Genomic DNA, 21,728 nt, shown 5'->3' with positions numbered 1-21,728 from the left:
CCGCAGAAGGGGACCATATCCGTGCTGTAATGTATCGGAAATGCATACCTTGTATTTTGTGACGTGATTCATTACATTTATGCGACATAATATATGAGTCAGTGGTATGTATCTTTCGATGGTCAACTGATCCACCGTAGACGGACCATGTCTGACGCGGCTGTGTTCCTCCGCGGCACGCGGACGCGCGATTACCTCACCTCTCTGCGCCACCTTTTTCGGTGGGCGCGTGAGCAAACACACCATCCCATGTACACGCGTCTATTTCCTTGCATTGACTACGGTAACGGACGCCGGGCGATCTCGAGTGCGGCGGCCAGCATAAGTCTAAGGCTAGCCGGCGGCTGTTGTACGGGTGGGCACTGTCGAACCCTGCAGGGAGGCGCCCGGGCGGCGCCGTCCAGACATCGACCTCTGCTGGAGAGGCGGAGCTGGCGGCCGGCCGTCGGCCTCGCTGTCGCTGGCGGCGGATGCACGGCCGTACCACTGGCGGTGGTTGGCGCGATCCTCGCCACGCAGACTGTGCGCACTGGTGGGTAACACTCCGCCACAGAAACCGCGCCATCCGCTCGAGCTAGCGGCGATAATAAGCGCTCCACGGCTCGTTCATTATCACGAATTCGGTGATCACCGCACGGGACAGGGCGGGACGTCCACCGACCCGGAAGCTGTTCCCAGAGTTTGTTACGAATACACGGCACGGCAGCGCCAACACGGCGGCTATAACTCCTCCGAGTAGTACCGCACGCTCGTCGGCGAGATGTCCTCGATGGTGAATCCCTCGAAAGACATCTTCGAGCGGTGCCGATACTTGACGTCGCTCGGCTTCAGCATCGAGCGGTGGTTAGTAAACAGGCGCTTCGGAGTACGTATTGACTTCTGACTCAGGCCAGACTGCTCCAAAAACTTATCGTAATTGGCAGGCGGTGGTCGTTGGTCCGGCGACACGGACTCTGCGCCATCTCCCGCCCGCCGGTCGAAGCTGTTCTGCTGGTCTCTGCCGTTGTCGGCGCTGCGCTCGCTGGCAGTGTCTGAGCACGCGCTGCCCGTCAGGTCGTCGTCGAATTTGAACTCCTCGAAATTGTCTTTGATCTTGACGCCCTCGCGCTCGCTCATGATCAGGTTGATGTTTGATCGTGAGCGGGGGGCGTTGCGCGGCTTCTGTTGCTGCTCCTCCTCATCGTCTGTGTCGCCACCGGGCGCGGTATCTGCGGCCTTTTGCGTCGCTGCACTCTGTCCGGTGGGCCCTGCGGCACCTCCGGCCGCGTGCAGACGCGCGGCTGGCTCCTCGCGCGATGTCTCCAGATCCTCGGGGATGACGGAGAGCATGTGCGGCGGCGGCCGGCGCCCCCCGGCCGCCTCCAAGTCCGCGCCCAGCAGCTGGCTGATGGTGTCCACGATGGAAGGTTTGCCGCTTGCGCTGCCATCGCCGTGGGTGCTGGGTGGCAAGATGAGGCGTGGCTTGATCGGCAGCGGCGGCCGCTTGGGCTTGCGCTGCATCTCCTTGTTTTCCTTATCATGCAGCGAGAAAGTGACCGTCTTCTGTGTGGCCTTGCGCGTCTCGCGCGAGCTCTTCATGATGCCGCGCTCGGCGGTGGGCGGACTGGCGGTGTCGCTGCTTTCGCCGGTGGACGAGGCCAGCGCCGAGTCGGGCGACCCGTCTCCGACCACCTTGGCCACCTTGGGCGCCGCGCCATCGTCGGCCTCGTCGCAGTCGCTGATGCCGCTGTCGGGTTTGGTGCCGCAGCGGGCGCACGGCGCCGACAGTCGCGTCACCTTGCCGAGCAGACGCCGGTTGGCGCGCCGCAGCCGCTCCAGCTCGCGAGCCTGCTGCTGCGTCAGCTGATCGCGCTCCGCCATCTCCTGCCAGATGAGCTTCTGCTCGCGCTTCAGCTTGCTCTGCAGCACGGCCAGCTGCTGCAGGATGCGCTGGAGCTGTCTGTCCTTCTGCGCTGCCAGCCGGTCCGCCTCGGCTTGCTTCTCGCGCAGTTTGGCGGCGCAGGCGCTCACCAGCTGTCGGCTGCGCGTCTCTTGCAGCTGCAGGTGCTGGCGCGTGCGCTTGAGCGCGCGCTGCAGCTGCGCGCCGTCCGCGCCCGCCGCCTCTTCCGCCGCCTGCGGAAGGGGACGGAGCTTTAATGGACTGCCGTGACGCCATGAGCGCCGGACCGCCGGCCGGCTTACGACACCGTCAGCAAAGATACGGCTGTAACGGTCCAACAGTGGGGCCAAGGTTAACATGTTTAGTGAAATTACGACAAACCTCAAGTTGTGGCGCTAATGTCAGGTGCGTCAGAAGACAGAGCCCGTGGTGGTTGACGTGGCTGACCCGTGTCATTGTGTTTTTACTTAACTGAGTGCTTACTATTGGTATCAGTGTTGCTTTTCCGGGCAGTGTTTTATTTACTTTCTTGCCATGTCCTGTGGCGGGAACCAAGCGCTAAGCCTCCTATTGGAACGGCTCCTGATTTACTTGACATGGCTTGACTGGTCGCAAGAACAACCGCACTTTGTATGCCGGGAGGCGCATTAAAACCTGCGCGATTGAGGCGAAGAATCTTGCCGAGCGCGGAACAAAAGCTGACTTTCGTTGTAAAAGGAAGTCAGTCGTGAAAACAATAATGTGGGGGATCAGTTGTTTAGACACTACGGGGAGGGTAATTGCATTTAGCAACGGACTAAAAGCTCTTGCACCGCGAAATCATGCTGCCATGAACATAGTGGATAAGCTTCTGACTGGGCTCGGTCCGGCTACCATTACATGACCCTGTTGTTGATAAACTACTGGACGACGTAACAAGACTCGCGCGACACGTGCACATGAACCCCGACCCACTGCATGTCTCCAGCAATGGGGCGAAGCCTTCCCCACGGAGCTCTGGCCGGTCGCGCGCTTTGCTTGGAGGGCTTAGTCAGCGTAGCCGTGTTTTCAGAAGGATTGTAAGCGGATCAGAGGGATTATCATACAAAATCGTGACGTCACCGACCAAACTAACCCATGTCTCTGACGTCATGCGGCGAATCGGATTTGTTTTACAACATCAGGCACCTGCGAAGGTGAGCTTCAAGTATGAAAACGAGAAATGCGCGCAGGTCGCCCTACGCATTGGGTCAGCCAAGTGTTAGTTCTACCTGCCGGTTGTCAACGCCTCATGCGTTTGACGAGTACTTCCTCCATGCATTTTATATGTTCATCAACACGATGCATTTGCTGAGCACTCCGTCCACAGGCGCCGCCAGGGCATCGTGTGCTGTCAAACTGTAGTGGTTTCGAGTTTGCCTAGCTTTGTGGAGCTCGCATCGCCCTGCTAAAGTTTGTTCGCTGTCCATCTCGGGAAGGCTCAATGCAGGCCTCCGCACCGAGAGGCACCGTTTCATTAATCTCCCTGCACCGAAAAGGGGCCGACCAGTGCTCACGCGGCGGAGCAAAGATGGCGCCCCCCAGGAGCCGTGCGGCCGGGTTAGCAGCCGCACGGCACGGCGCGGCTCCACAGCCGACCGGGCAACCGCCACGGGCCTACACCCGGGCACAACCGGCCGGCGGCCGCCCCGCTGCAGACTAAGTGGGACAACGGCGCGTCGCGTTCTGCTGGAATGGTTCTGCGAAGCCAGTAAACACCGGGCGGGTGTCAGACAGCGTTCGCGATCCACTGGGAGGTGGCCTCCGGTCGTCGTAAAGTGCTGTCCGTGCGGGCTCGGAAGAGCGCTCTGCAATCCGAATGAGTTTTTATGGAGCGCTACTAGTCTAGAAATAACTAGCGAAAGGCGGTAGAAAGCGTAGGCTTAATCACTGTACGATGGCCATTCCAGAAGTACACACCTCTTGAATTTACTCCCAATGTTCTGCGTATATCATACATCACGGGAAAGACTTCTTTTCTTGTGACTTGGAAGTGTTACCTTTTCCTCCTAAATCCACGAGCAGGAGAGTGCTAAATGCTGGGATTTAACAACGCATCACCGGCTTCGGCCATGCCCCGCTCTCCAGATTGGTGATCAGGACTCCCAATTTCCCGTGGATTGCTGGCGGTCATCGGGCACCGTAGCATTAAGTACCATGCTTGATTTTCAGCTTCTTGATGTTTGGAGTCACGGAGAAAGTGCGAGGTAAGGTGTTAGCGCCGCCTTTGTGTGGGTCTTTTACTCGATTGATAACCGTGACTGATAATGCATTGTTCAGCCAGTAGAGTAGTGCATCAAATAATTGTACGTACTAGCTATAATTCCCTACTTCTGTGCATCAAGCTAGGCTTAAGTACTTGATTAATGCCGTGAGACCCTTGTTGAACTTCAGACAACGTTATCAGTTTCATCCAATAGCGAAGAACACTGGCGGGCGCGTTACCCAATGGGCCAGTTGGCCCCCTGACTGGCCGGGGCCGACCGGCGGTAACGGGACACCGGCCGGCCGTGCCGCCGAATCAGCGCTGCCCATCATGATGCCCATTGCCGGCAGGCCATAGGGAGCAGGTATCCGGCTCGGCAGGGCCCTGGTTGCTGGACACGGAGCCGGTGTCAGGGGCATGGAGCCGGTGTCAAGGGCACGGAGCTAGTGTCAACGGCATGTAGCCGGTGTCAAGGGGACGGATCCGGTGTCGAGGACATGGAGCCGGTGTCAAGGGCACGGGGCCAGTGTCAAGGGCATGGAACCAGTGTCAAGAGCACGGGGTCAGCGTCAAAGGCACGGCGCCGGTGTCAAGGGCATGGAGCAGGTGTCAAGGGAACGGAGCCGGTGCTGATGGCACGGAGCCGGTGTCGGGGACACGGAGTCGGTGACAAGGGCGCGCTGCCTCCGCTGACGCAGCAGGCGCGGCCAACCAGGCAGCAGCAGCATTCATAAAGATATTCGATGAAATACGCGGCGGGATGCAAAACGCAACATCATGGACATGGTGTTAAGTGTTCGCTTTTGAAGAAAATTGCCATGCCATCACAGCCTGCTGTAGACGGGCTCCAAGAAGCGGACATCATATGGGTTAGGGAGTGGGGCCAAAATCGTCGGCTTATTGAAGGCTACAGTTTTCTATAAAACGATCTCAGTTCACGGATATACTCACGTAGAGACAATCAGGAATAGATAATGAAACGATGCAAGCAAATGCGCTTGAACATCACACGTAAGGTGTTGCTTAACATGCGTCCGGGTGGTTGCAAACGACCCTTGGGTGCGGTTAATTTGACCTTTGAGATCTAAAAAGGCCTAGAATCTAGATAAAAAGGTCAAGACCAGATCAGATGTGATCTAGATCAGGAGAGAGTTGAAATCACTCAAATCACAGGACCGATGGGTCCGTATGTGAAATCACAAAACTTGAGGATGCTAGATCATAACATTCCGATCAAAGTAGTCAAACAAGGTCAAACTCCTGGTCGGTGTAGAAGTTTCCCGGACTTCCTCACGCAACCATCTTTAACATAGATACGTATACTAACCAAAGATCAAGCGATGTTTGTTTCAGACCAGTGAATTACATGACTTTATGAAAGTTACGGTGACAAAAACCTGCGAGATTGTTTTTTTTTAAATCAAATAAGCCCCAAAGAATACGCTAGGCGGTATGGTCCAAAGAATAAAAGGTTGCGTCATCCTAGGTCAGTGACCTAGGTCTCATGACCTGTGACGAAATTCTGGACCTCTTATTAACGTCAGATATGCATTTAGTAAGTTTTCTGTGATCGAGGAATTCGAAATGAGCGTCGAATCCTGCTGTAAAGAGCAATGTTTCCAGTAAAAATCAACTTGATCTTGACATCGACCTGACTTTCATATCTTATCTAATGTCAACGAAAGTAGCCGCAGCCTAACTTCAATCGTCTATTTTGCAAAGAAACCGTCCCAAACATGTATGACTTAGTCTCATACTCCACTGTCGTATCAGATTGAACAATTCCCTGGGAATCAACTTCGCTTACAGCCACTGATTGACCTTCGCCTGCCGTAGGTCAGGGACCTTACAAGGTGCATCATTTTTTTGATGCCTAAATACCGGCTATTCCATTGACTACGGCCATGCAAAGTGTAGCGCGAATGTGCTGCACCGTTCAGAAGTTATTTTGGAACAGAATTGTCGGTGCTCAAAGTCCCCATCCCCGCCCGAGCGCGTGTTGAACGAAGATGCTGTCGCCGTTCACAACTTCTTGCGCCACAGTCTCCACTCCTAGATGCACTTCGTAGCTTTATTTTCCTAAACGAGCTACCTGGGTTTGGGTGTTAGAACGCACGAGACGACCCCGACGCAGATCTAAGCCGGTGGCCCTCGGACGGCAAAATATGATTGCAGCGGCACGTCTTCTGGCCATTTGGGGTGCATTTGCATGTGACCTGCTGAATCATCGCTTCCACTCCATGCCGTGGGGCTACGCTGTGGAGCGCTGCTGGGGCCCATTGTTGGGGACACGGCTGTAGCCGCGCCTGGAACGCCGCACAGGTTAGTGTGTTACACCGATAATTACTGAAATGACCTGCAGCTGTCCTCCGTGGCGGTACAGGCCAGAGGTCATTGCGGTGGTGGTCAGGCTCGTGCCCCCGAGGTCACTGAGAGGGGCAGCCCATGATAGATTGCTTGTCGGTAGAAAAGGCACTCATTGGCATTCTGATTCTGCGTAAGACCGATGTTTCAAAACCGAACACGCGAAGTGGCAGCGCTGGCCTTACCGGTCTCGCCGCCTCTCTTGTAAAGACGCCGTCCAAATTGTTCGGTGATCGATCGCGCCAGAATAACGTCCATTAACGTCGGCGTCGTTTAGAGTTGCGCCACCTGGCAGCCGCTGGAGGCGTGCGGGTCAACTCCGCTCCCGCCTCCAGCCTGACCCGCTCCCGGCGGCGGGTCCACCCCGGCGCCCGCCTTCAGCCTGACCCGCTCTCGGCGGCGGGTCTGCCCCGGCGCCCGCCTCCAGCCTGACCGACTGCCGGCAGCGGCTGCAGCCCGCTCCCGCCGCCGCCGCCGCCGCCGCCGCCGCCACCGCCGGCGGCCAGTTCACCAGTACCCCATCGCGGAGAGCGCGGCCGAAACCGGCTCCGGAGTCCGCCGGCCCACCTGTCGGCGGCCGGCAACGGTCGGCACCCGGCAGGGGGAGGGGGCGCTGACAGCAACGGCACGGGTCGCTGCCGCGCCGCCGTGCGCCTCTCGTCTGTTCCGAGCGGTAGGCGGCGCGTGGCCGGCCGCCACACAACAGCCGCGGCCCGCTAGAGAGCGGCCGTTCCACGACGCGCTGGAGCGGCGGCGGTGTGCCGTTGCCGGGTGGCGGCCAGATCGGCCTCCGGCCACCGGAGACGCCCCGGACGCCGGCACGCGTGTCGCCAGTGCCTCATTGAAATACCGCACGACATATCGAGGGCAATACGCAACACTCTGAGGCCGGATCGAAGGGAAAGTCCCGTCATTTTTGGACACATCGTATATTCGTTTCAGCGACGATCGCCCGCGGTACGGAATCGTTCCAGAGGCCGGTACTGACGCCTGACGACTACGAACAGAAACGCGCAGAGAGGTTGTCATGTTCCTCAGCCCGTGTGTCTCAAGTGTGAATAGGGAGTTATCGGGAACAACAGCGATGACGCACACATTGTACTTTCGCCACGAGTCCCGACGTTTCTAGCGGCGTTCCTGGGTCGGGTGTCCGGCATCTCCTGGGGTATCTCCGAGTCGGTGGTCGGCCGGCCGGCGCGCTGGCCAGACGTGAGCGGCGAAAGCTGCGCGGGTCAGTGGGTCACGCGGCGGCCCCACGCCCCCTGCCCTCGGCCGAACGGTGCCGTCTCAGTCTGGGCAGCGCCGGCGGCCTGGCACGTGCCCGCTGCAGCGGCGCCTCACCCGGTAGCCGCCCGGCCACATCGGCAGCGGCGCTGGCCGCCTCGGTCAGCTGAACGGCCGAGGGCGCGGCGGTAGAGGAGTGCTGGTCACCTCGGTGATACACCGACCAGGGTTTAAAGCGGGGCTTCCGTCCAGCACGTGTTTTGCAAGGATCTTGTTTGCTCCCAAACATGTATTTACACATTCACAAGTCAGATTTCAGGCGGTTCATCTGCCTAGAGACGTAAGTCTAAACGACTAGACAAATGGAAGGACAGATTGGGAGATGCTTTTGCATAAAACTTACGGTACCCACTTCTGTCGTTTGCGGCTCCCAGATATATAATCTTTTCTCAACCTTTCCTGGTAAGCTTGCTTTTGCCGCTGTCATTCAGTGAGAAACAAAAGCACGTAACAAGTGTCTCTAATGGAGCTTGCGAGACGTGGGACAGCTGACGCCACGGCGGCGCTGCGTCAGGGTCGTGAGAGCCACGCTGACGCAATTCGCGTGCACTATTGGCTCACTTGCCTGCAACTGCGCTGATTAATAGGTCAAAGTTTGAGCGAAAGGCTTGGACCCGTCCCGCTCCCGGAGAGCAGCACCAGCGCTGCCTTCGTGCAGCAGCCGGCGCCGGAGGACACATTCCCGCGTCTCCGGTGAGCTCTTTGTCTCTGGCGCCGGCGGTGGCGCCCGAGCCAGTGCAGCTGGGCGAGCGACGCCTGCAAAACGTGGCGTCACCTGTGGCGGCTGCTCACGCCGGTCACTGGCCATGGTCCCACTGGCCGACCCAGTTCCCCCGAAAATGGGGTAAGCCGGCTGCTCGGTCAGCCACACAGACCGGCGACTACCGGCTGGGAGTGGCCGGCTCTGGCCAGCCATGGATCGGTCAGGCTCGCGGTGACGTGACGTCATCGGTGGGACCGGCGCAGGGGTCGGCGTGCGGCGCCTGCCGAGTCATTGTCCCGCCAGCTGGGATGTCACGCGCCACCAGCGCCGCCAGGACGGTGCTCCGAGAGGCGCGAGACCAAGGTTCGGCTGGGGCAGCCTCTCCTGCCAGCCGGCCGCTCCAGAACACCCAGATAGCTGCATGAGGTATTCGGTATATTGCAACAGGTTCCAACGCCAATAAACGCTCCAGCTGTTGTTAAGCACAACCGACCGCTGTGTGTGTCCATCCTCTTGCCCCTCCAGAGTGTTACCGGCCAGGCGGACGGTGGCTGTATTACGCAGCCAACACCACGTGCCCCAGTCAGTCAGTCAGTCGCAGAGCGCGGGACAGGACGCGGGCGTCGGCGAGACAACGGAGAACGGGCCGTCGGACTCGCTTTGTGCCGCAGACCGGTCATGGGCGACCCCAGCCCGACCGGCGCCGCATAACGGCCCGTGCTCCCAGCCGGACAGAATGGTGCGCCGAGAGGAAAAACAAGCCGCACGGTGGCGGCCGCGCTCGGCACCGCACCATGGCGTCGCAGCCGAGCTGCGCGCCAGCGGCAGCTGCCTGCCGGCGGCCGCCTGCCAGCGCCGAAAGTCGGCGCTGGAGCTGGTGGCAAACGTCACGCGCAGACGCAAGCAGCAGGTGCATGACCTTCCTGCCGAACTGACACACAGCTGGCTATCTGATCGGCGGCGGCGCACAGCTGGCCAAAGACATCCCATGGGGTCTGGGTTGTAGTTTCGGCGTGCCTTTGCCTATTGTGCCCTCGCCTTTACCTTTGCCTCGCGGCGTATCGTCTACGTTCACGACCATTTGTGAAGACGCGTTGCATCGGCGTTTTCTCTGCACCAAGGCATTGCAAAACGGGGGTCAGCTGACACAAATACCCAGCAGGACTTCAACACAGCCACACATTCACTGGTTCCAACTGGTGAGTGGATGTAGGACCAGATGGCCGATGAGATCTCGGAGAAGCCCATAGTCGGTGGACCCATTAACGATAATTTTGCTGAACAGGTACACTGGTTTGCTCAGATATCGGAGGCTAGCGCTATGATGCTTCTGACTTTCCGAGAGGCGGGCTCTTCTGTTAGAGGATTACATACCACTGCCTCTTGAGGCTGCTGATCGCGCCAAATTCTGGGGGGGGGGGCACCCTCAGCTTTCCGTTCAGAGGGCTGAGCCCGGCTGGCGGCGGGCAGTGCGCATCACGCCACCCCCGGCCGCCATGGGTGGAGTGAGAGGCTCGTGCAGCGGCGGCCGCTCGTGACCGTGACCCGCTCACCCCGGCACGCACCGTCCCCACCGCCACCCCTCGTAAACCGGCCACCCCTCTCGGGTCGGTGTCGTGAGTCATCTAATGGCGCCGACCAGGGAAAGGTCGTCGGTGGGTCCGGTAACGAACGCCGCATGAGGGCTGCGCCTAGGCCGGTTGCATCAGCCAGAAACCGCGCAGTACCCAGCGATGTATCCCACGCCTGCACGCACAAAGAGAAAGATAGCACGCACAGTCAGGCGAGCCCCAGCGGAGGCCACAGTCTCGCCTCAGACAGGCATTGTACACAGCTAGATGTGGCCCTGAGTTCCAAGTCTGTCGTACATTCAACGCTAATGCAACTGGGGCGATTTACAAAACGTCATCAAGTGTGAGGCCGCGGCCACTGCTTCACAATGCGAACTATCAGCTGTGTAAAATCGTATACTGGCTTTGTCTCAAACACCAGACGCCTCATGGTAAACAGTCGGTAAAATATAGGTCGCCGCATGGCCGTCGCGTCCTAGGACCGAGACCGGAGCCAAAAATCGATTGCGGCACCCAATGAATAGGCAGCAGGCACAGCTCCTAAACACAACCGCACCGAGGTGGTAAAACCAAAGACGTGCCTGTCAGCTGACCACTGCAGGGTTGGCGGTGACGGTGTCTCGGGACGCCCCGATGTGGGTCAAGCCCTTCGCTGCGCTTAAGCAAGAGGTGTGGCCCCGGCTGATAGGATCTGGACGGCCAACTTGAAACGCACGCCTTGAAGGAAGAGAGTAAAACATTAAGCGGAAGACACTCTGGGCCTGGTTTGGAGGCTGTCCGCGGGATCGGAGAGTCCGACACAGCTGGTCGCGAACGCTAGATCCTGCTGAGTCCGTCTGGATCCTGCTGGGTCCTGCTGGTTCCTGCTGGGCGCTGCTGGGCCTGCCGGGTCCTGCTCATCAGACGGCTGCCAGAGCGCCGGCCGACCACTGGCGTCGGAGCCGGACTCAGTGGTAGAGGAACTGGACTCATTGGTGGAGGAGCCAATCTCATTGGCGGAGAGACCGGACTCACTGGCGCCAGGGCCGGACCCACTGGCAGAGAAGCCGGACTCACTGGCGGAGGAGCCGGACTCACTGGCGGAGGAGCCGGACTCACCGGCGCCGGCCTGAGCCGGACACACAGACAGCAGCCGCCGTGGCTCTTGCCGGCTGGCCCGGCAATTGTGGCCGGAACAGGAGTAGAAACGTGGCGCTAAGCGCTGAAATGTGCGAGAAGTTCGCAAAGTGGCGCAGGACGTCCGCCGCGGACCTCAGCGACCTGGTCTGTCCTTCTGACGCAGACCTTTCGCCCACGACCTCTGGCTGGACGGGGCCGACCCTCCGCAACGGCCAGCCAGACAAAGGCGACCCGATACGCGCGGTTAAGCAGAAGTAGCACGTACATTGAGCCGGTAGATGACCCGTGACGTCCATGTATCGCGCCGAGTAAGCCAGAGTTCACGGTCAGCCAAAACCTGTTTTTGAGTAGTACTTTGCGAGCTCCCGGCCTGTCGCAGAAGGTACACTGGCCTGCTGCACAACATACAGACGCCGAGGACTTCGAAGGAAATGCACAAACACATCCGAGTTTTGGATCTTATTCACCAAATCTACTGCTTAACCAATCGACAAACGAGCAAATGCACAACTCGTGAAAAGGCACCCTGGTTAGTGCTGCAGGCAAACCTCCCCGCCAATTCTCGGCGCGCATCTGTTTTTTTTTTGCGGCTCAATCGACGCTAATGCTCCTATAGGCAGACAGGACATTAAAGCACGCTGTAGCTGCTGCGTGTCCCATTCCCTCCCTCACCATGACCCGCCAGTCCATCACCTTGGATTTAAACGCATGGGCGGGCATCCTGAAAGCGGCTGGTTTGGCTTGCCTGCCGAAACGGACGTCGTGAAAAGAAAAATGTGAAAATCATGCTCACTCCCAAGAAAGTTGGCACCACGGTGACACCCGTCATGGGCACTCTACAGACATGCTGCCGCCCTCTCCTTTTTCCCGTCAGCGGGACAGCTGTTCGTACTTCATCCCCCAGTTGGGCCATGCAGCGAGCGGCGCTCAGCGGCGAGCGGCGCCCGGGCGCCGGACCGCCTCTCAGCGGCGCACCCCACCGGCCCGTCCGGTTCGGTGCAGTCCGGCGTCCCGAAGACGGGCGACCTTCGCCGGCTGCAGGGCCACCCTCGGCCAGTCACGAGTGGCCGCCCACGCCCCGTCGACTCGGCCCCACTGGGCGGCGCCGCCGCGGGGTGCACCGCGGCCGAACGCCACCGATGCAGCCAAAACGTGCAGCCGGGCACAAACCGGTATTCAGCCCCGCCTCCGTGGAGAGCGAGGAGTGCGTGCTCTTCGGCTACAAAACCGCCGCTCCTCGGCCTCAGGTCAGTGACAGGGACCTGACCGGGGCAGGACCTGACGGCCTCAGAACGCAGCAGTGTCAGGGCAGGGACACGGAACCCGACCGGCATGAGACCTGACTGGCACGGCACCGATAAAGCGTCAGGTCAGCTACACGGAACCCGACAAAAGATAACAAGTTTAGTTTTGAGACTTTTTATTGGTGGAAACAAAAGAATAAGTGGGAACACCAATTGAGAAAAGGTATGCAAATTTACATGCATTGACTGCCTGCCAGTTAAGCCAAGCTGAATGACTAGAAATGCCTGTTGTGTTGAGATCAAACTAATTCCTGATGTAATGCACCTAAACATAAGCTAAACACAGACATGTCTCCTGCAGAGCATGTCACTGCAATCGACATCTAATTTACTCCAGCAATTTCTGCACATGCGAACCGTTCGGACCATCTCCAGACCACGTCTGACATCAATGAAATTAAGAATTTACGATAAAAATGGACATCATTCGTAAATGCGCTTTTAGTCTGTGCTAACTAATAGGCTCTATGTTCTGTGCATGTGCAGTATGCTCACTTCTTAAATTTTTTATTATATGCAGCTATAAGCATATTGCGCCCTTCAGCTGAAACTTAAACAACACTGTCCTCGCATTCAAAAATGTTGATTTGATCCAAAGGTACTGTTACTGACTAATCATTGACGACGCTCTTCAAAAATAATGAAGGATTCTTATTTGAGTGCGATTGGGTTGTGTCGCATGTTCGGTACACTTGTTCATCACTTTGAGAACAGCACAAATTTATGTCATCCCACCTAACATTTTGAAAGAAAGTTGTCCAACGTCCCAAAACCTCAAAACGTACTACTAATAGTGGCCTTGCCTGACTGGCAAAACTCTGACTGATATTTGACGGCGGCAGCGTCCGGTCAGCGACACGGAGCCCTGGCTGTCACGGGACCTGACTGACAGAGGCACAATGTCACGTGTCAGAGCCGACAGGCACGGCGATGGACGTGACTATGCGGGCGGGACGGCGATGGAGGTGACTAGGTGGGGGGGGACGGCGATGGACGTAGGTGTGGGAGGGACGGGATGAGCGTGACTAGGTGGGTGGGACGGCGATGGACGTAGGTGTGGGAGGACGGGATGAACGTGACTAGGTGGATGGGACGGCGATGGACGCTAGGTGTGGGGAGGGACGGGGATGTGCGTGACTAGGTGTGGGACGGGGGACGTAGGTGTGGGAGGACGGATGAGGTGACTAGGTGGGGGGACGGCGATCGGACGGGTGGAGGATCGGATGAGCGTGACTAGGTGGATGGGACGGCGATGGGACGTAGGTGTGGGAGGGACGGGCATGGACGTGACTAGGTGGATGGGACGGCGATGGACTGTAGGTGTGGGAGGGACGGGATGAACGTGACTAGGTGGATGGGACGGCGATGGACGTAGGTGTGGGAGGGACGGGATGAACTGTGACTAGGTGGATTGGAGCCGGCGGATGGACGTAGGTGTGGGAGGGACGGGAGGGACGTGGACTAGGTGGATGGGACGGCGATGGACTTAGGTGTGGGAGGGACGGGATGAACGTGACTAGGTGGATGGGACGGCGAGGACTGTAGGTGTGGGAGGGACGGGATGGAGTGACTAGGTGGATGGGACGGCGATGGACGTAGGTGTGGGAGGGACGGACTGAACGTGACTAGGGGATGGGACGCGATGGACGTAGGTGTGGGAGGGACGGATGGACTGACTAGTGGGTGGACGGCGATCGACGTAGGTAGGGGGGGGGGGCGGCGATGGACGTGACTAAGGGGAGCGGGGATGGCGATGGACGTTACTAATTGGGCGAGACGGCGCTGGACGTGACCAGGTGGGGCGGGGGCAATGACATCCGTGACAAGCAGATCGCCCCGCGGACGTGACCTGACGTGACGCGGGCAAGATGGAGCGGGGCGCAGACCCAGCATGTCTCCGTGACACGGCAGACAGAGCGCGACAGGTGAAGCACGATAGAAACGGCACGGCAGATGCGACCAGGCCGGCACACGCCAGCACGCACGGGCTGGACCACTGCGGCAGCCCGCGCCAGGCTGGACGACGGAACGCGAGCCAGAGCGGCGCAGCTGGCGCGCCACCGCGTGCATCACGCAGCGGAGCTGGTCCGGCTGGTGTCACGCAGTCGACCCGGTCGGATAATCTGGCGCAGCGCTTGTCACACGGCGGATGCCACCGGACGCGTGGGGCTGATAAGAAGAGCGTGGGACATTTGGCGTAAGACAGGACTGTACCAGAGCTTATGCAAATACCGCAAGATGCACCTCATTGGTTCAGAAGGAATGGAACCAGCAACACTGATAATACACGTACGCTACATCACTTCTGAGTGCTTCATTTCTGAAGGTGGAGCTATATTTTGATACGCAGCTCCATTCCACCCATTACGCATGCCGCGAAGGAGCGTGTGCGTTATTTACCTCGCTCGGTCTTTGGCGGTCGTGCGACCGACGGACATAGCGTGGGTTGGACCTACCGCTGTTGCCCTACCGCTGTTGCCCTACCGCTGGCACCCCACCGCTGCCGCTCGACCGCGCTGCCCTACCGCTGCTGGAGCGGTCACGGTCCACTCCAGACGCTCGGCCCTGTCGTACGGCCGGCGGGAGGAGAAACTGTGCGGTGCCCACTGCCGGCCGTCGTCTGGCATTCAGAGCTTGACCGTCACGGAGGCCGACAGGCCGCAGTCCGAGCGTCGGCGTGTGGTGTGAAGAGCGGCGCCGACGGCCGGCCGGCCAGCTGGCACCGTCACGCCCGTCCGCACTGGACACGTCGCCCGCCGCCGAGTGCCGTCCCTCGTCGGCTCGGGTCGGAGCGCGCCAGACACCCGCTCACATGAAGAGCACACACTCGCCGGCTTCGAGGCGGGGTTCGGTCGGGCTCGCTGGTTACTCAGACTGCCTGTCGTGGATCTGATGCCCGAACCCATGACTGCGCGTCGGAGCGCAGCGATCACGCGTGTAGCGGGGGCCGCCCGAGCCACAAGGGCATGTGTCGAATCTCAGGGCCAGCGCGCTTTTACGACAGGAAGGTTCACATGATGCTGGCGGCGTATCCGCACACGGGAAGCGGAGGCCATGGCTCCATTGCACGGAAGTGACATGTGGTAGCAAAAGAAACTGCGTAATGGTGAAAGAGGACGCATTTATTTAGGATTATCCGGAGCAAATGCTAGACCAGAGAAAGGTAGAAAGTGAATAAAACACACCGAGTCGTGGCTTCCAATTACCTGGTACCCTTTTCTCCACTTGACCTTTTGAAAAACCAAAACGCGGCCCTTTCACTTTTCGAGAGCGACGGCGAAACCGTCCCGTCGTCTTGGTCCCACGCGCCTTGGACACGCCTGGGGTCCGGCTACAGCGGCGTGGCTTCAGCGGACGCCCGGGCGGCGTGTTCAGCAGCGTTGGGCCAGTCAGGCCACCGCTGGGTCCACACCCATGTGAAGAACAGGCCGTGGCCAATGTGCTGCTTGACCCGGCCCGATCAAGCGGTATAAGCAGACCGACTTCCCGTTCCTTCGGGATGGATATCCGAGTCCTCGGAGCTGGAAATCTAATCATGTATTTATTTGCATCGAACAAAATGGACAAACTGTCTAGCGCATGCTGTGTGCTGGGCCCTGTTCGACATGTTCGTGCGTTTTTCACGCCTTCCTGACGCCCTGCGCACCTGCTCCATACAGTAGGCACACCCGCAGGTCTCCTGCCTTTCAGAGAGCTTCTTAACCTGGTGTCTTGATGAGTGTCAATGACAGTATTCATTCCATAGAGAAAAGCACACTGAATGCTGTAATTCAAGTATGACGTAGCTGACCGCTCAAAGCGAGGCCTCCGACACAACATTAAATTCAACAACAGCAGGCTCGTCCTCGCAGGCGGAAGCGCATTTTCATGCTCACCGTACAGCAAATGTGTTCTACGCCCGGACAAGGCAGGAATGATAAGCATTTTCACCGCGTAAACATGCTGACGGCCGACATGTAACATCTGCAACGAGACCGCACAACCAAACTCGTCCTGTAGCCATGTCGTGCCGAAAGAGATCATCATCATCAGGTGGGGATGGAGAGCGGTCTGGTTGCGCTTTCCAGTACCCTTCACTGATACCATTACCGAATCCGCTCATCAGGCTCCATGACCGCGTTGCTAAATTCCACCTCACCGTCACGCTTTCTTTTTGGCAAAACGGTGCCGTTCCTCTGGCCGTCAGTGCACCGGCGCATTACCTGTAGCACCGCCGCGCGCGAGCGACATTGTAGAGGCGGAGCATCGGGTGGTGGGCCTTATGACGCCACCGAGACCGGCGGCCATCAGTGCACTGACTGTGACCTGTTTAGCATAGCAGCCGGTCCAGGATGACCCGCCAAGAACATGGCTGCTCTAGGATGACCCGGCATGGACGAAGTCAGTCCAGGATGTCCCGGCATGGAAGGGGTCGGTCCAGGATGACCCGGCATGGAAGGGGTCGGTCCATGATGACCCGGCATGGACGAAGTCAGTCCAGCATGTCCCGGCATGGAAGGGATCTGTCCAAGGATGACCCGGCATGAAAGGGGTCGGTCCAGGATGACCTAGAAAGAGCGTGGTCAGTCCAGGATGACCCGGGAAGAGAGCGTCTGGTCCATGGTGACCCGGCATGGGAGGGGTCGTTCGAAGACGTGACCTACTTCACGCTACACGACCTGCCTCTAGTGGAAACACGTGTACAATGCATGAATGCATAGCAGGTTGGTCGGTGCCGACCCAGATAGCAGCGCGCGCCTTGCTCCTCACGGCAGCAGCGCCCAGCCCCAGCGTGACTCAGACACAGCGCTAAGCCGAAAGCGCCTGAACGGACGCTCTTAGACGTGTGTAACCGGTCCCGACCCAGCCCTGTCCGGCGGACCTGATCCTGGTTGGCGTTGCCGCTCCAGACGTCCGGCGAGCGGTGGTGGCGGCGCGGCACCTGACGGCGCCGCGGCCTCTCTGACGGCGGCACGGCCTCTGATGGCGGCGCGGCCTCTGACGGCGGCACGGCCTCTGATGGCTGCGCGGCCTCTGACGGCGCCGCGCCCTCTCTGACGGCGGCGGCCGTGCGCAGCACTGGGCCCGCCCCGGCCGCCTCCGCCGGCTCCAGTGACCGGGCGCGGCCGGGCAGGCCCGCGCTAACGGCGGCGCCGGCTGGGAGTGGCCGGACGGTTGGCGCGGCGCGTGACTCAGCGGGCGCCGCGGGCCGGCCGCAGGTGCCCGGAACTGGCCGCCGGCCGCCGCTGCCGCCCACTGCGCTCGCCGGCACTGCCGAACGGCCAGTCCGGCACAGGGGCGGCGTCAGAGGCGCGCTCAGCAGCCAGATCGCCGGGGGATAAACGACCCGTCAGCCCACCGTTCCAGCACCGAGGAAACGGTCATAGGCGAGCTCAGGAAGGCAGGGCAGATGGCTTCTTGCAACATGTCGCTGCCACAGCGTTTTGGCTCTGCCGCAGCCAGGCACACGGGCACATGCACAAGTTGTCAGCAGAGCGGCTCGTGCGCACGTTCCGACAGCAGGCTGCCCTGGCGTCGCCTCTGGGCGCTGTCAAGGCTTTGTTTACTCGTCGCGACCGCCCAGCCCCTCCCCCACTTGCACCGCAGATGGTCAGTTGAAAAGCCGTCCTCGAGTTGAAAAGCCGTCCTGGACGGTTTCGGACGCGTGGAAGGCTGGGTGATGGCAGCGCTGGGACAGGTCCCGGCAGAGGGGGGCCGGTCCGCTGTATCGCCGCCCACTGCGCCCACAGCGAGCTGCCACACCGTCGCCAGTCTGGCAGCTCGCTGTGGGTTCCCACGTTCCCGGGAACAGGATGTGGAGCTGGCGTCCACCATTACCGCCTCACTTTCCGAGGCGGGCCCAAACCGTGACCAAAATCGACGGGCGCAAGGCATACGCGTGGACGGCTGCTTTTGAACAGGAGGGGCGTCGTAGTACACAACGAGAGATACGGGGCTCAATTCTTTGCGGTGCCCGCCCTTCCAGCCGGTGCGAAAGGCAACTTAGTGCGTCTTAAAGCCCCAGTGACAAAGACCGGCTTCGGAACAGCTGGATGACTGCTGTGAAGCCCTGCATGGTGTATGTGAAGACTCATGAGTGCCCTGATGTTTAGAATTGAGGAAACCTTCGCCGCAAATGGGCATTGGAGTTGCTGAGACCTGTGCATTGCAGAGCTAAAGAATAGGGTCTATTCAACGTGCCTAAAATTGCAATAAACCAGACGGTGTCTTTGTGTGCTTCTGTGGTGAGGTCACGACTTCGACGGCATGTACGGACAAGTTTGTCTGCGGCGTGTAATGATCGCCGTTTCAGACCGGGCCGTTCCCATAAAACATGCCTCATTAAAATGTCTTATGAGAATAGCTGCCTTTGACGAAATGATGTTAAGGGCTATTCATCTTGGTCGGGATTTCGGCAATCTTGGGCATCCTGGGAATGGCGAACTCCAGCCACACGCATGCGTTTGTCCTGCGTCGTGACTGGTGGGAAGCATGGGAAACGCCTTCGCACACGGAACAACGAACGCCATTCTGTTCACACGGCGCGCGGAAAGCGTCAAGTATGCGTGAATATTGGATCGGCGCCTTTCCCACCACCGCCGTTCAACTCTGTGCGCCCGACAGACGCCTGACAGTGCCCTGCACTGGCGCAGGCAGGCAAGCGGGCCTTGAGCGGGCGCACACAGACCAGGGCTACATCTGGTGACGGCTAGCATCGCCTCCAGCACCGCTGATTTGTGGTGTATGTGCACTGGCTTCACTGCACCTCCGTGCATCCGCCGGGTCGAGCGATCGCACCGAGGTGGAACGAGACCGCAGGCGGCTGAAGCTCCTCGTATTTGAAAATGGCCGGCGCCCGCCCGGGACCGCCTTCCCGCTGATCCGACGGCTCCTGCATCAGAATCCAACCCCGGCGCGCCTCGAATAAAACACTACAGCACTACTGGAAACACTACAGTACTACTGGAAACACTCCGGGAAGTGCGCCGGTCTGGCCGTGCGCTTCTTGCCTCTTGGCGATGCTTGCGAAGGCGCCGGACGCCGACCTGTAGCTGGCGACCGTTACAAACGGCTCGCATTTCGCATATTTTAGGCGTTTTCAAATGTTCACCGGTAACTGACGCATAAGGAAAATGCCTAGATCGCCTGCCTCTCTAAAAGCACTGCCACCATCAGATCAGCGTATAGATGTTCCAAATGACGCACCAGGGCGGGATCGCGCTAAAATCTGCGAAATAGGGAACGATGCGGGGATAGCTTTAGCAATTTTTGCTGTATTCACTTATCTTTTCACCGGCCCTGCTGCGGATGCCAACTTTAAATACCATAATCATAAGATGATTTGCAAGTTACCATGCATGCAATATCCCCTTATTGTGTATTACGTCAGAATGCATTGTTCTCAACACTAACACATCACTGGCACTACGGAGCCTCTGAACGTACATTGCTACCGAATTTTTTCATCGCTTCCTTTGATGAGACTTTCTCAATGTACACAGGGCGAGGCTCCGACTGCAAACCACATCGTCCAAGTTGTTAACAAGCCAAGCATGCATAACTCGGTACAATGACCTGGATGCAATACCAGGGTGCATACTTGCGGCAGTGGTCTGCTGGGTACGGAACTACGGAACTGCTACCGCTTCAGCGAGGGACCGCGGATGGGGCTACACCGAGACAACTCCTGTACAAGATGGAATGCTGCCGGGACAGATTCTACCCTAGTAATCCAGTGCCTATGGTAACAAAGGTGTGTAAATGGTGCATCGATTTGTTGCATCCATCTCGCTTTGACACCCGAAGGCTTCTGCCAGAGAAATCGAATGTAAAGTGAAGATTTAAAATTGTGCCACGGCGCACACTTAAAATCAGTTCCGCAAACAGCGTCTATTTTCATTCTGTTTCATTTAAATGGCAGCATGCGTGCCCGCCGACCAGAACGCCAGCCAAACAGTTGCCGTGTACAATTATCTGAGCTGCGTTTATTTGGGGGCAGTCAGACGTGACCAATTTGGAGGTCGCCAGGCGCCGCGGGACAAAACCGTTCAGACACGCCTGGCTGAGTCGCGTTTGCCGCCGATTGCCTGCCATTTAAACAGGACTCCCGCTCACAGCGCGTCCTGTCGAGCTCGGCGCATCGACCCCAACAAAGGAGGCCGTGCCAGGCTAGCTAGGACAGTAAAGCATATCGAAGCATTGATATACTACAGCAGTCTCCTTCTTTACATCAAATGTGAGTTAAAGTCAGGACCAGGCCAAAAGGACAGAAGCGTGAAGAGTGACGAATTTTGGGAGTTACTTTTGTGTCTTCAATGGGATCTCATTTGGATCATCAGGGCCCCCTGCCAACCAAAGAAGGCCCGCGTTAGCCGTGCACTGCCTCCAAAGCCCTAATATTGTCCTCGGTATGCTTTAGGGGCCCTTGATTTGACGAATCGTCCAGTGTCGGTCAGCCGTGGCCCCCTGTGCGTATAATGGAATGTGCCCTCGACATGCTGGTAGGGGCCTGCAACCTGGGGGGGGGGGGGGGCAAACATATGTATGCTCCCCGTGGCAAATAGCAGGGGCGCCTTCCTGCCCGCTAAGCGGCGTCGTCCACGCAAACGGTTGTCCATGCTCCATAGGCGTCTCACAAAGCCCGCGGCTCCCGTCAGCTGACCCGAACGTGAACTTACATGGGCCTCGGTGACGACAGGTACTCCTTTAGCTCGGGTCATGTTGGCCGGTGTCTGCTGCGACAGCTTGAATCCTCCCATGGGAACGCCCGCTCTCAGCTGGCGTCACCTGATCACCGCGCTCGCTCACGACCTGTCCGTTTCCCGCGTCACCTCAGTACGGCCTCCGTCGTCGCTGCGGCACCCGTTTCCGGCCCGTCGGCGGCGATCGTCGGCGCGGCAGAGGCATGGGTGACGCGACGACGGCGCGGTGGCGGCGGCGGCTGCGGCGGGTCCGGCGCGACGGTCCACAGCACACTGACGCCCGGCCGCCCGACCGGACCGGCCAAGAATGCCGCCGCCACCGGCCGCCGGCTGCCGTTGCCATGACGACGGGCGCCGCCGCGCTGCCGCCGGGCCGCACCAGATATGGGGACATCCACAAGCCGCCGAGCCGGCTTTTTATCAGGGTAGGGGTAACCATGCCGGCGACTGCGCTTCGACTACGACCAGTTTTAAAGACGCTTGTGCATGGCGGCCTCTGGGAATGGCTGCTGTTCTTACCACGTTGGTGGACCCAGAGACGGTTGTTTGGCGCGTTTTTGTTTAGTGGCGCGCCTTCGCACGTCACCATCATCTCCAGG

General features: G+C 58.9%; 1 protein-coding gene across 1 annotated transcript; it reads right to left on the bottom strand.

Moving 5' to 3' along the window:
• Nucleotides 1-18: 18 nt before the first annotated feature.
• Nucleotides 19-21,369, bottom strand: LOC119102486 (uncharacterized). Its single transcript, XM_037225856.1, has 2 exons — nt 21,106-21,369; nt 19-2,112 (listed from the first exon to the last, which is right to left on the bottom strand). The coding sequence occupies exons 1-2, from the start codon at nt 21,184-21,186 to the stop codon at nt 721-723; spliced, it is 1,473 nt and encodes a 490-aa protein (XP_037081751.1). The 5' UTR covers nt 21,187-21,369; the 3' UTR covers nt 19-720.
• Nucleotides 21,370-21,728: the final 359 nt, after the last annotated feature.

Source organism: Pollicipes pollicipes, unplaced genomic scaffold (genome assembly GCF_011947565.3).
Source record: "Pollicipes pollicipes isolate AB1234 unplaced genomic scaffold, Ppol_2.1 Scaffold_5724;HRSCAF=6776_pilon_pilon_pilon, whole genome shotgun sequence".
Taxonomy (NCBI): domain Eukaryota; kingdom Metazoa; phylum Arthropoda; class Thecostraca; order Pollicipedomorpha; family Pollicipedidae; genus Pollicipes; species Pollicipes pollicipes.
The sequence above is the reverse complement of the archived record's forward strand: the minus strand, read 5'-3'. Positions and strand labels throughout refer to the sequence as shown.